The sequence below is a fragment of the Ambystoma mexicanum genome, chromosome 1q, assembly GCF_040938575.1.
Source record: "Ambystoma mexicanum isolate Mex_15411 chromosome 1q, UKY_AmexF1_1, whole genome shotgun sequence".
In the NCBI taxonomy this organism is placed as follows: Eukaryota; Metazoa; Chordata; class Amphibia; order Caudata; family Ambystomatidae; genus Ambystoma; species Ambystoma mexicanum.
In genome coordinates, this window is record NC_090922.1 from 95,095,994 (window position 1) to 95,108,780 (window position 12,787).

A 12,787-nucleotide genomic window follows, 5' to 3' on the forward strand; every position below is an offset into this window, starting at 1 on the left:
GTGGTAATACCGAGTGGTGATAACACTAAACGAGCTAGGCGGTCAATTGGCAGATTTGCCCCTGATTTACTGAAAACCTGTAATGAGGCCCTATGCCTGTAACCTTCCTTCACAGCTTTGAAAAAGAGCCTGGCTAGGCTTGACACACGTGTTGGCATAAGTGTTTAACGTTAAGTTCCACTATAAGATATTTTTTGATTTCTCAGAAAAGATGTTTTAGGAAATTAAATTCAGTCAATTCAATCAACAAAAGCAGATCTTTATTGCTGTGCTACAAATTGTTGTATGTATTAGAATATTTTCTTTTTTGCAACTTTATATAATATCAAGATTCCAATTTTAGGATAAACTAGAATATATTGGTAATTTTAGGGCGCAAAAAATTCGAGACATTGGGCCTCATTATAACTCAGGCGGTCCGTAAATAACGGTGGCGGTAAACCCGCTGCCATCATTGTTTCCGGACCGCCAGATCCCGACTCCTGCAGGCAGGTGGTGAGGTTCCCGCCAGGTCTGACCTGGCGGGTTTAACACCGCCCGCCTGCAGGCGGACGAGGAAACACCGGCAGCATTACGGGATGCTGCCGGTGTTTCCATGATCCCCATTCCCATCGAGTCCCATAGGACTCAATGGGAATGGGGATTAACACCATTCCGCCTCCGTGATTCCCGGGAAACCGGGGTTGTAATGCCCCAGTAATTCCGGGAATCACGGAGGCGGAATGGTAAGACTTTACCGCCGCGGTTACCACTGGACTCGTAATGAGGCCCATTCTCACTTAATAGAATTTTGAATGCACCCTGCTTTGCTGAATGAAGGTGCAAGACCAGCCTGTACTATCATCAGCTCCACTGCTTCTTATGCCTCTCGGATGTCTTAAGTGGGTGAAGGGCGGGGGGGGCGGGGTGCTGTTGCCCCAATGGCTACATTGTCGCCTGTGGCACCAGGAGATCTGAGTCTGAATTGCTGCTTCCCCAGAGAGTCATATTGTGGCATCCAGGACAAATGACTTGCTATGTTTCCTTATCCTGATGCCTTGACTAGTGCACAGCTGCCAATGACATGGTTTCATAGCGCTGTATCCTTGTCAAAAGTTGCACTCACTGTACAACTCAGCTGTCCTATGGACTAGAGACTGCTGCCAGGATGCATAGTACCCCGCATGTGGTTTGCCTGCATGTGGTGATGCGCCCAACGTACGTTGCATGCTTGTGGGTGAGGCTAAATTGCCCTGCGGGAGCCTGTTAGGGGAGCTGGGTATGCAGTGGCTGGCACAGTGCTTTAGGGCTCTGTCATTGGAATTCTCGCAAACTCCCCGGTGTGAGGGTGATATTCCTTTATCAGGCTCTAGCATAGGTCTGTCGAACTCCATGCCCCGAGGGCTAGAAACATGTCAGATTTTCAGCATAACCCTCATTAATATTCATGAGATACATTTGGATCCAATGATTCGAAATGTATGCAAATCTGTCTCTGAATATCAATGAGGGACATCCTGAAAACTCGCCCGGTTTACTGCCCTGGACTCCTGTAGTTGGACACCCGTGGCTCTCGCCAGATTGCAGGTGTGACGGCTGCATTTTGCCTAAAATGACGCGTATCTGCTGATACTGTGCAGGATATGTAACGCTGGAGATCTCCAAAACAGGTGCATTCACTCACAAAACTATCTCACCAGTTTAGCAGAATATTTTACACTACCTTCTTTATATCCAATGATAAGGTTTTAGTTAACGTTTGCCAGAGGTGTTGCTAGGTCGGGGCTACGCTGATGTCGGAACTGTCGGGACTGGGGGCTAGCTAGTCTTTTGGTTGTAGCTCCTGAGATTCTATCTGGGGCTACAAGCAAAAGACCAGGGGCTATAGCCCCCTCATCCTCCCCTAGCAACGCCTCTGACGTTTGCACATCATTGAGTTGTTCAAAACAGATGTCAAGAGTGAGTGGATTGGCCTGTATGTAGATTACACCAAGAAATCAACCACAGGCACAGCTGCGCCACCCTCTCTTGACTGGGCCCTTCCATCCATCTTTTAGGGAGGAATTCTGAGACTGTTACAGCTGGCGGGTTCTTCCCTCTCACGAATGGGCCCAAACCAAGAGGGTAAATGGGGTGTGCCGTGTTGTCATTGGGCCGGATCTTCCCGGATCTGGGATCTGGCAAACAATGTCTCTCTGGGTTTCTCCCCAATCCTGGGTAATCGATGTGCACTCCCGTGCGCACTTTACGTTTATTTTCGAAAGCGCAGTTTGCTCATGATGGGGCCGGGAGAGGCCTGTAAGTAGGGTGCCACTGTGGTGAATGGGTGTTTGGACTTAGGCACACATAGAGATGCTCATCCCTGCCCACTTGAACTCCCACAGTGACACGGCCCGTGATGAATCCGGACCTTTTCTGTTTTCTCTGGCAAAAAAAGACCCTGCCAGAGAAAGGATTAAGCAGTCTGAAAAGGGTAGGTAAAATACCTTTAAAAAATAGTGCTATCCATAGCACCAATTTCATGGACGTGTGGATGAAATAAATAAACAACAAAAATTCCCCCGAAGTATTATAAATGCGGTGCACCCACTTGGCGCGGCCGGTTTTGCGTGGTCCGTTAGGAGCGACCAGTCCGGCGCTGGGATCTTTTGGTGCCAGCATGTTTCGGCAAGGCAGCACAATTTTTGTTTTAATAAAATACAAAAATGAAAGATTGATGCTGTCTCAAGCCCTGGCCTGCAGGGATGTGAGAGCGAAGCGCTAACCACTGGGCTATCGAGACCTTATCCTTTTCACGTGCACCAGTTACTTAGATCATCGTGGGTCATTAAGAACGCTCGTAAAGCTTCATACAAGTAACTGGCCGACACATTCAAGAAGACCTCTAGTCCCTTGGTTAACTCTTCAGTCACCCAGCCCTGCAGGCCAGGGTTTGCAGCGTCCCTAATTGTATATTTCTTCTTTTATGTTAGTAAAAGTGCAATGTTAATTAAAATTGTGGGGAATGGCTGCGCCGGACAGACCACGCCAACCCGACTCCTGCGGCGAAACGTCCGCATCAAAACTGCTGGCGCCGAGATGTTCTGCTCCGTTACAAATGGGTATTTTAATGTATGTATTATTCAACACTGCCATCTGCCGGTTTGTACTTGTACTTTTCTTGTTTTCCACTCCTTTATGACACCTTCCTATATTACAATCCCTTCACTTTACCGTCTCATTCCCGCCGTGGGTACGAGGCTAGGAGGAGGTAATTCGATTAGTCAGAAAGAGCGTCCGATGCAATTGGTTAATGGCGTCGAACCTCTCCCTGTTACCGACGTATGAAAATGTGCCACTCTGATTGCCCGCAGTGCACAACTCGCCATAACGATCAGCCTCGTTATTTTTATTTCAGGAGACTCGGAGGTCTTTTACCCCCTCATATTGTCACCTTACCTAGAATCATCGGCCCGTGTGTTTTTGTTCATATGTGTGGATCATGGAAAAGTGCTTGATGCAAAGTTGCCCAAGTGCCTTATCCCAAAAATACAGCTAGTGCAGGATGGCGCTGCTTGAGTGCATTCAGTATATTTATTTATTTATTTTTGGATTTTTAGAGCACACTACAGCCCACAGGCGTTATTATATATATTATATATACCTCAAAAAATATATATTATATATATTGCCCAATTCCCTGCAACCTACTCTCAACGATGATAGCTTCTTTGTGCAGTGGACAAGCGCTGGGCATCATGCCCTTTGCAACGTTGTAATAGAAGGGGCACTGAGCCAGCAGGCCCATGGGGGGCGCCAGAGAGGGACAGCACACTACCTGCAAGCCACAGTTGTGACTCATTATGCAGAGGGTTCTTTTCTCTAAGCTGCAGTAGCACGCCTCCCCGAGGGTGGCTCTAAAGCTCTGGAATTCTCTGCCAAATGAACAAGATGGATACTGACATTGCACCTGTTCCGGACATTCTCTAAAACCCATTTCTTTCAATGTGACATTCCCTGTGTAACATTATTCTCTAGGGTGTTTTTCATGTTTTGCTGGCAGTTTTTCATTTGATCGTGTTTGGTTACCTTTCTCGAGTGGGGGGATTTAAGAGTTTGAGAACATTCAATTGATTTTCCAAGTTACACTGTTAGTTTCATGTTGCGAGAGATTTCTTGTGGAGGAAAGAGTTGCTGGACTAGATGGAGAGCCTGCTGTTTAGAGCCAAGAGAATTCTCCAGGGCAGTGGTCTAGCTGGAAAAGGGGGCAGGGAGGTGTTTGCCTCCCATGTGCCCCTCCTCGTTGGCTGGTTTGCCCCCTTGCCTACCACAGGCCTGGTGCTCTGATTTTTAAATGGTGGGCGAACCCCGCATTTGTGGTGTGCTGCGCTTGCCCACAGGTAAGTGGTTGCTGTCAATTTGGCTCAGGTTGCTAAGCGATCATGTTGCGTTGATCAGTGGCCCCCAGTGCGCCCATGTGTCGTAGTCCTTCCAGGGTGCTATGGCACTGCCTGGATTTGTTCCTGCCCGTTGCCTTGGCCAGAAGCGCATATCTTTAGATAAGTGTGCTTGCTTGTTTTTATGCGCGTGCGAATGTAATGCATGCAGTGTGTGTGTGCATGCGGGTGTGTCTGACTGAGTGTGTAGGCGACTGGGCATGAACGTGAGCATGAATGCAACGTGTGCATGCGTTTGTATGGTGATGGGGGCAGAGCAATGCTGATTTCCATTGTGTTCTCACACTTGACCTCCTACACGCGATTTACAGTGCCCATTACTGGCATTGATAGGTTGTGTTCTCAGGCTAAGGCAAGTGATTTACAGTGACCATTACTGTCATTGACAGGTTGTGGCCATAGGCTTAGGCAAGTGATTTACACTGAACACTACTGGGATAGATAGGTTTTGTTCTCAGGAATATGCAAGTGATTTACAATGGCCACAACTGTCATAGATAGGTTGTGGCCTTAGGCTTAGGCAAGTGCTTTACAGTGACCACTACTGGTATAAATAGCATGTGTTCTCAAGATTATGCAAGTGATTTACGGTGATCATTACTGTCATAGATAGGTTGTGGTCCCAGCTTCATGCATGTGTTTACAGCCAGTAAGCATGACTGTGGGCACATTAGTGAGCATATGTCTTTTGTGTGAGCATGCAAATGTACATATGTATTTATGTGCATGCCTAGCTGTGTGTGTGGGGGCGTGCATGTGTTTATGCACATTACCGCAACTTGGGGTGTTTCCCCCACTCACCTGAGGGTCTGTGGCTGTTTAATGTCAGGATCTGTAGCTGTGTATCTGGTGATCTCACTTCCCGCCATGCTTCCTTCTTTTATGCTCACCACCTTTGGGTTCTCTCGGAAAAAGGGAGGCTCGTTCATATCTCGCACTTTCACAAGCACTGTGGCTAGAGAGCGGGTGGTCTTTGGAGCAAACCTGCTGAGGTCATTCTCGTTGAGGACCATGATCGTCAACTCCACTTGCTCCTGAGCTTCATGATCCAGAGGCTTGAGGGCGATAAGAAAGAGGAAAGGCAGGGTTACCAGAAGCAGCATCTGTCTGACATTTCACTCAAGCAAGGGCTACTGGCCTCCATGAAGCTCCAGCTTGTCCTAGCATGGGACTGACTCTTTACTAGCCATACCTCTGGCCATTCCGATAAACAATTCTGTCTCAGCCTCACCAGCCATAAGTAGACTTTGGCCTATCTTGACGTTTGGCTGTGCCCCAGTCCTAAAAGTGTCCCAGAAGCAACTGACTATACGAGCATTGCGACAATAGAAATGAGCCATAGTCACCGTCTGGATGGTTGCCTACTTCACCAGTAGCAGTTGTGTTAGGGGGGCATAGACGTAGAGGCTGGCCATAGAGGAGGCCTGACAAGCACAGATCACCTGCCCTTCACCTTATTAATCTGACCACATAACCAACCAAGCTTTAAAAAGGGCACTTACCTTCACCACAGACAGTATTCCGTCGTTGGTCACAGGGTCGGTCCGTATCGCAAAGTCTCCGAGTGGGTCAGTGTTGAGGAGGATGATGTACTTTGCCAGCCAGTTGGGGGATCCACGGAGGTCTTTGTCCTGCACGCTCACCCTTCCAATGTCTACGTCCACGGTCTGCTCCATCACCTCCATGACGAACTGCAAAAGAAGCCAGTGAGGAGCACGCATCTTTGACCACTGCTTCGAGCGATACAGCTATGGTGCTGACCGGCTACTATGCTTGACCTTAGCCCCCCACCCCTCATTTTCATTTTTGAGAGACCCCTGCACCAGCTTCCCCCATGTCCTCCTCTTCTCACTCTCGTAACTAACATTTCTCCTGGCCACATGACCTAATCAATATCTTTGTCCCTGACCAGGCCTCAGATGAGGACTCATGCGGAAAATGTTTGGTCAAACCAGTCTTGGGGGCTGCTGCCAGTGGGGTAGATTGGATCTTTTGGTCTCACAGGGCAGTGGCGTGTCCAAACTCTTTTGACTGGGGTGGCCCAAGTGGGGCACTGACTTATGCAGGGATGGCATGAAGTACGAGCGCGCATACGCATCACACACACACACGCACACGCACACACACACAAGTCTGAATAGCATTAATTTACTATTTGTCTCCACTACCCATATCTACTTTAATTACTAACATTTGCGTTTTACATTCTTGTGTTTAAAGTTTAATTATCATAGTTTAGGATAATGGGGTGGCCAATCAGATTCCAGGGGTAGCACGTGCCGCCCCAGGCTACTCCCTGGACACCCCTATGTCACAGTGGAAAGCAGAACGCAAGAGAGATCTGAAAGGAACAAAAGGTTTAAGAAAAAACAAACAAGAAAGATTTGAAAGAAGGAAAAGACACAAAAGACAACACAGAATCACAGAAATATGATTTCAATGGATCTGTAACAAGCCAACATTTGAGAAGGTCATACAGTCACTAGTCCATTATCTCTTCTTCGTCTGGTTTCCATACAATTGGTTGGCTAAATATAGGTGATTGAGAATTGCCCCTTATTAAACAGTAGGATTATAATAAAGAATTGAACCTGAATAAAAAGAAATACCACCTGGAAACTAAATGAGAAAGAAACACATACGGTAAAGGAAGTTGAGACAAATAATGGTAGAAAGATTGTCAGAGAAGGCAATAAAAGCCTGTTTGGTACCTTTTGCTGGGTGAACTCTGGCGGGTTGTCATTGATGTCCCCAACATAGATGACAGCCGTTGCAGAGGTAGTTAGGCCGATGCCAGACATGTCTCCCACTTGGATGGTCAGGTTGTATCTATCAACTATCTGAAGACAACAGTACGAGAGGTGGGGATAAATGTTATGTTGGAAACATTTAAAAACAATGATTTTTCGTGCATCTTTTTTACTGCATTTTTGGTCTCCAACATACTATATGCTTCGTCTGTATTTCAGCAAAAAGTTGAAACTCACAGATACAAACTTCCCCCGAAAAACTATTGACTGTCCCATTCCTCTGGGCTGAGTATATGTGGAATACAATTTTTGATAATGCCAAGCAAAGACCAACTATCCAAACCAATATGCAGAACTAAGAATTCACAAAACACTGACAAGGAGTGAACCGTCGAAACCAGTGGAAGGGAGTGGGACTAGACAAACATTGAAGCTGGGGAAAAGTTAAGAAATGAGACCAACCAAATAAGCTGCTGTTACAGAAGGAAGGTAAACTAACAATCAAAACCACTGAAAAGAAATGAGGCTCATCGAAGATGCTGCTTGGTGAACAGGAATGTTCCTTGGCAGCTGGTGAATCTTTTAATTGCAGGGGTGTCGTTTTATTTCCACAAATATGCGGTAGCAACTGAGCTTAGTGGGGAAGCCTGAACTAGCCAAGGAGCATTCAGAGGGTGAGGGGGTTCTTTCCTGAGAAATGTATTAAAACATGGGTTCAAATGGTGCCTTTTATAAACACAGGAGCATTTTCCAAGACATTTTTATGATGCCTTTTCTGATAATATATCCCGGAATAAAACACATTTTCATGCTGGCTGTACCCATACATTTCGATTCTGGTTGCACCAAAATATGCCAGTATTCCCCTGGAAGAACATACTCCTGTTTGATTTATTTACCAATAATAGTACTATAAGAAAACATGTACTTGATAGTTCTGTCAATATATGCCAGTATCCCCATGTTAGAACATACTCCTGTTGGCTTTGCCAATAAAAATGCCATGCCACAATAAGAAAACATGTTCACCCTGGATGCACCAGTGTAGTAATAACACTTATGTTTGCTTTGCCCTTGATGTTCAGTAAAAACGTCCATGCAACAGAAAGAAAACATGTCTAACTGAATGCCCAAATATAGGCCAGCATAGCCATGTATAAACACTCATCAGGTTTGGTTTACTCTTGATGCCCAGTAAAAAAGGTCTTGCCACCATAAGAAAACATGTCCACACAAGATGTCGTAATGTGAGCCAGCCTAGCCACGTAATAGCACTAATTATGTATGCTTTACTTGATGTCCAGTACAAAATGCTGCATCAAAGTAAGAAATAAAAGCTAGACTGGCTGCACCAAAGTAGGCCTGTCTAGCCACGTAATAACACTTATGATGCTTGATTTATCATTCATGCCCAGTAACAAATGGCAAGCCACAGTACAAAAATATGTCCATACTGGATACCCCAATGTAGATCAGTCTAGACAAGTAATACCACTTATCATGTTTGCTTTGTTTTTTGATGCTTTCTAGAAAACACCATGCCACTGTAAGAAAATAAAGCCCCCTAAGCACAATCAGACTCACATTTCCCCAGCATGCATCTCCAACGGGCCATGCAAGGCTGGGGAAGAAAAGTGCCCTCTGCTTGCATGGCTCATTAGCCATGCACGCTGGGGAACCAAACTTTGAAAGGGAAGCCATATTTTCCTGTACAGTTTAAAACCAGCCCAGGAGTGCTCTCTATGCTGCTTGCTGCAACTGGGTTTGTTCAAAAACGGAAATTGTGACATTGATTTGAGAGATTCCTGGACAGCATAAAGTGAGGTCTGTGCTCTCCACACTTAGAAATGGGCCCATGGCTGGACCACCAAATAGACGACAATGGCATGAGCCCAAGATCACCCGTGCCATGAGGGGCTTGCCTCCCCTCTGCACAATGTCAGCGATAGCCAGCACACCCCTCTCCCAATAAAATCTATGCTCGATGATTACAAACAAAATGACAGCGTGCCAGTGTGGGAGCCTTGAGGTGAGCCAGGGACTGTAGTTTTTGGGTGGGCAGCGAGGGTCTCAGCTCAGTCACTCTTGAGGCCAGGCAGGTTGTGCATCTGATGCTGTGGTCTCCCAACCACCATTTTGAAATCCTCACCATTTGACACTCCATTCAGAGTATGAGATTTTAGAAGAAAGATTATTTCACATGGTTGATATAATTTATACCCAAACTAAACCATCCAAAGCATAAGGCATGAACACCACCCAAGGACTAGTTACCTCACGATCAAGGCCAACTTGCACTGTTCTGATTACGCCAGTGTCCTTATCTATGCTGAACATCTGCGGCGAGTCTTGCTCGATGATGGAGTACCTCAGCGCCCCATTGTCCGTTTGTGGATCATCAGCATCTGTCGCCTCTGCCTTCGTCACATAGGTACCTGCCATCCAAAAAGAAATAAACCCACAAGGGTCTAATGAGTGGACATGCCTGTTAGGATGACACCGAACAAGTGCTGACAATGGCTTTAAATGGTCAAACGGTACAACAGAATTATGCATCTCCAACGCTTGGGATACGTTATCTTGGGATATGTGTTGTCTTTCAACTACTGTCTGACATAGATAGTCTTCTGCAATCATTGTTATTATTTTAAGTTGTAACAGTAGAACCAGTCAACACGTGTTTCGCACTGATGCAGCTGGCCCTTCTTCAGGACTTGATATTGTTACATAACTGTGTTTCATTGTCTTGCTGTATTTCTTAGCCCACACCTCTGTTGACAGATGAGTCCTTAAAAAGAGTATCTAAGAATGATAAGGTGTGTAGTTATGTACTGTGAGAAAGTGCCAAAATCCACCTGGCCCTGGACTGTGGAGCAAAAACAAAAGCTCTTACATTTCCATTTGCAATGGGAAAACACATATCAGAAATAGAGATGATGCTTATCTGTGATTAGTATTCTCGACACCAAATCTCTACCCCAAAACTGTGAGAAATAGGGACTCTGTCTGAAAACATGTGCACAAAAGTGACACTGTGAATGAAAGTCACACTCGCCTCCTTCCCTACTTAATAACAATGGGAAAGTAGATTTATCATCTTACTTTGATAATCAGCACTCCATGCCCTTCTCCATCTCCTCCCACGGTTGATCTATGGCGTGCCTTGTTGTGCTATTTGGTATTTTGGTGTGCAATTACTTGTTTGGTGATGTTTTGCTCTGTGATTAGGAGCTCCACGAGAGGACTCATGATGGGCAACCAGCACAAGGCCTGACGGCATAAACAGGGCCTTGCAGACAGTGGGCAGTGAGCATTTTCTTTCTTCAGTTTTTATTTATTTATTTATTTTGCAATTTATATAGCGCACCCAACCCACAGGCATCTGGCTTGTCACCCAGTCTTAGGTTCCCAGGCCCCTGAATGTAGCAGGGCACCTGGAGTTGCTCATACTGTCTCCCCTCTGTCTCCCACTCAGTTGTTGATCTTATTCAATGCCTGGAGGCCTTTGCTGGGCCGTTCCGCCAGGGCACTCTCACCTTGTGAGCATCAGACTGGGGAGCACCATTCAATGGAGGGACGGCGCAAGTGTCAACAGCGGTCTGCAGTCATATGAACTGGGAGCAAGCTTTTGCATGAGTGCTGGAGTGTAGCAGTTCCTCATCGCCTCTAGCACTATGCAGAAGTATGTTTTGTTTCATCAAGCTTGACCTATTGAATCATCTTAATTCACAGCATGTTTCCTTCCTTGTGTTTGAGATTCCATTTTGTAGAAAAACACAGATTGATTTCTAATGTTTTGATTCATATTTTCTACAGCATTGCTTTTGGCAGTTAAGCATTCTCTGTTGTGCTAATGCTTCCTGTATAAGTGAACCATGCTCTGTTTGGCCAACATATTTCTAAATCTTCTTATATATAGTCAGGGCGTTTATGAACCACAGTTGTTTCACAGAAAAGTCAACCAAATGATAGGTTACAATGTTTGGAGATTCCCTGGGGGCATGGGGTCACCGAAAGATATGTTGTATCTGGTCCCCAGTTATTACAATAATTTCTGCCCAATGCGCAATAAATATTTGGGTGGGAGGCTTGGTTAGATTGCTTGATAAGAAAATTCATATCTAGGTCAATCCATTTTTTAAATAGGAAAGCTGGATTCCCCAAATTACCAAAAATAAGTGAACCTGTGAACATCACTTTGTCTCTCTGTGCCACAGTCCACTCAAGAGGAAATATTTACAGTATATAAAACAGTGATCACCTTAGGATCTGCTGTATGAAAACCAAACAAGCACTGGCAAAGCTCCTAGATCTAACTATAGAGGCATGCATTACAAAGAGGGTCAATGCAGAGTGCGGCTATAAGGGGTGGGGAGGAGTGTGAAAAAGAGGTATGGGAAAGAGGGAAAGAAAGAATAGCGAGGGAACGAGTGGGGCTTTCATAGGTGGCGTACAGCACAGCGATGGCAAGGAATTCTCACAAAAATCTTTCTTCAAAGTAGTTCAGGACCCAGGGATGTACACAATCCCATGCCAGCAACTTGGTTTAGTAGAAACTATTTGGAAATAGTAAAGTGGTATTTACAACATGACACTCTGCCTTCAAGAAAGTCAATCGGAGGCAGCAGATACTCGTTGAGGAAGTGGTGGAATATCGCAAGTGGTTTCAAGTCAACTGCAAGAAGCTAATGCTTGTGAATCTCCAAATGCCAGTTACAAATGTGTTCTATTGGATCCAGCTAACACAGATGGGTTTTAATAGTAGAATTCACGTGACAAAATAAAATCACCCCTGCACCTTATGGTATAGCAATTATGAGCACGGTGGTCCGGTGGTACAAGGTTTTGTGAGTCTCTCTGAGAGGTAAGCCGGGGCTGCATTCGCGAGACAGCGGTAGGTGATGGTGAACATTTTTAATTTGATCCTATCCCTGACAGGGAGCTAGTGGCTAGTGTTTGAGATGTGGTCATTCTCACCGAGGCCGAGGGCAGCACAGAGGTCACTGTTCTGGATGATTGGCAGCTTGTTAAGCTTCCTTTCAGTGGTGCCACATAAGAGTGCGTTGCAATAGTTGAGTCGTGAGCCGATGATGGTGCGAGTGATGGTGAGGTAATTGTCAATGGAGAGGAATGTATTACTGGCGTGAATGAGTTTCGTGGTATAGGCTGCCATTGAGGTGATGGCATTGATCTGGTGTGTCATGTTGAGGGTGGCATTTAGGTGGACGCAGTGTTTTTACAGCAGGGGAGACAGTGGTGCTATGGCCATCGATAATAAATGCTTGGTAGGCTGGATCAAGTTTGGAAAGATGGGCCTGGCTTCCGACAAGCTGGATTTCTGTCTTGTCATCATTTATACAGAGAAGGTGGGGGCCATCCAGGTTTGGATGGTTTTATAGACAATGTTTAGTTTGATGGTGTCATGATGGTGGTCGCCATGGAGAAGGATGAGGATTTGTGTGTCATCTGCGCAGTTAGTGTATGTGATTCCGAGGGAGTCCAGATGATCGAATAGGGGCTTCATGTAGACATTGTAGAGAGTGAGGGAAACACAAGATCCATGTGGGATGCTGCAGGAGATTGGTGTGGGCGGGGCAGAGGACTCTACGGAGAAGACTCTGG

At 45.7% G+C, this 12,787-nt stretch overlaps 1 protein-coding gene across 1 annotated transcript in view; it reads right to left on the reverse strand.

Annotated features, from left to right (window-relative positions):
• Window positions 1-12,787, reverse strand: part of CDH15 (cadherin 15) — a 156,354-nt gene that overhangs the window by 24,741 nt on the left and 118,826 nt on the right. Inside the window, exons 5-8 of the mRNA XM_069635637.1 lie at window positions 9,440-9,600; window positions 7,127-7,255; window positions 5,918-6,106; window positions 5,217-5,470 (exon numbers count right to left, since the gene is read on the reverse strand). Coding sequence (XP_069491738.1) covers window positions 5,217-5,470; window positions 5,918-6,106; window positions 7,127-7,255; window positions 9,440-9,600 — 733 coding nt within the window. The remainder of the gene's footprint in view (window positions 1-5,216; window positions 5,471-5,917; window positions 6,107-7,126; window positions 7,256-9,439; window positions 9,601-12,787) is intronic.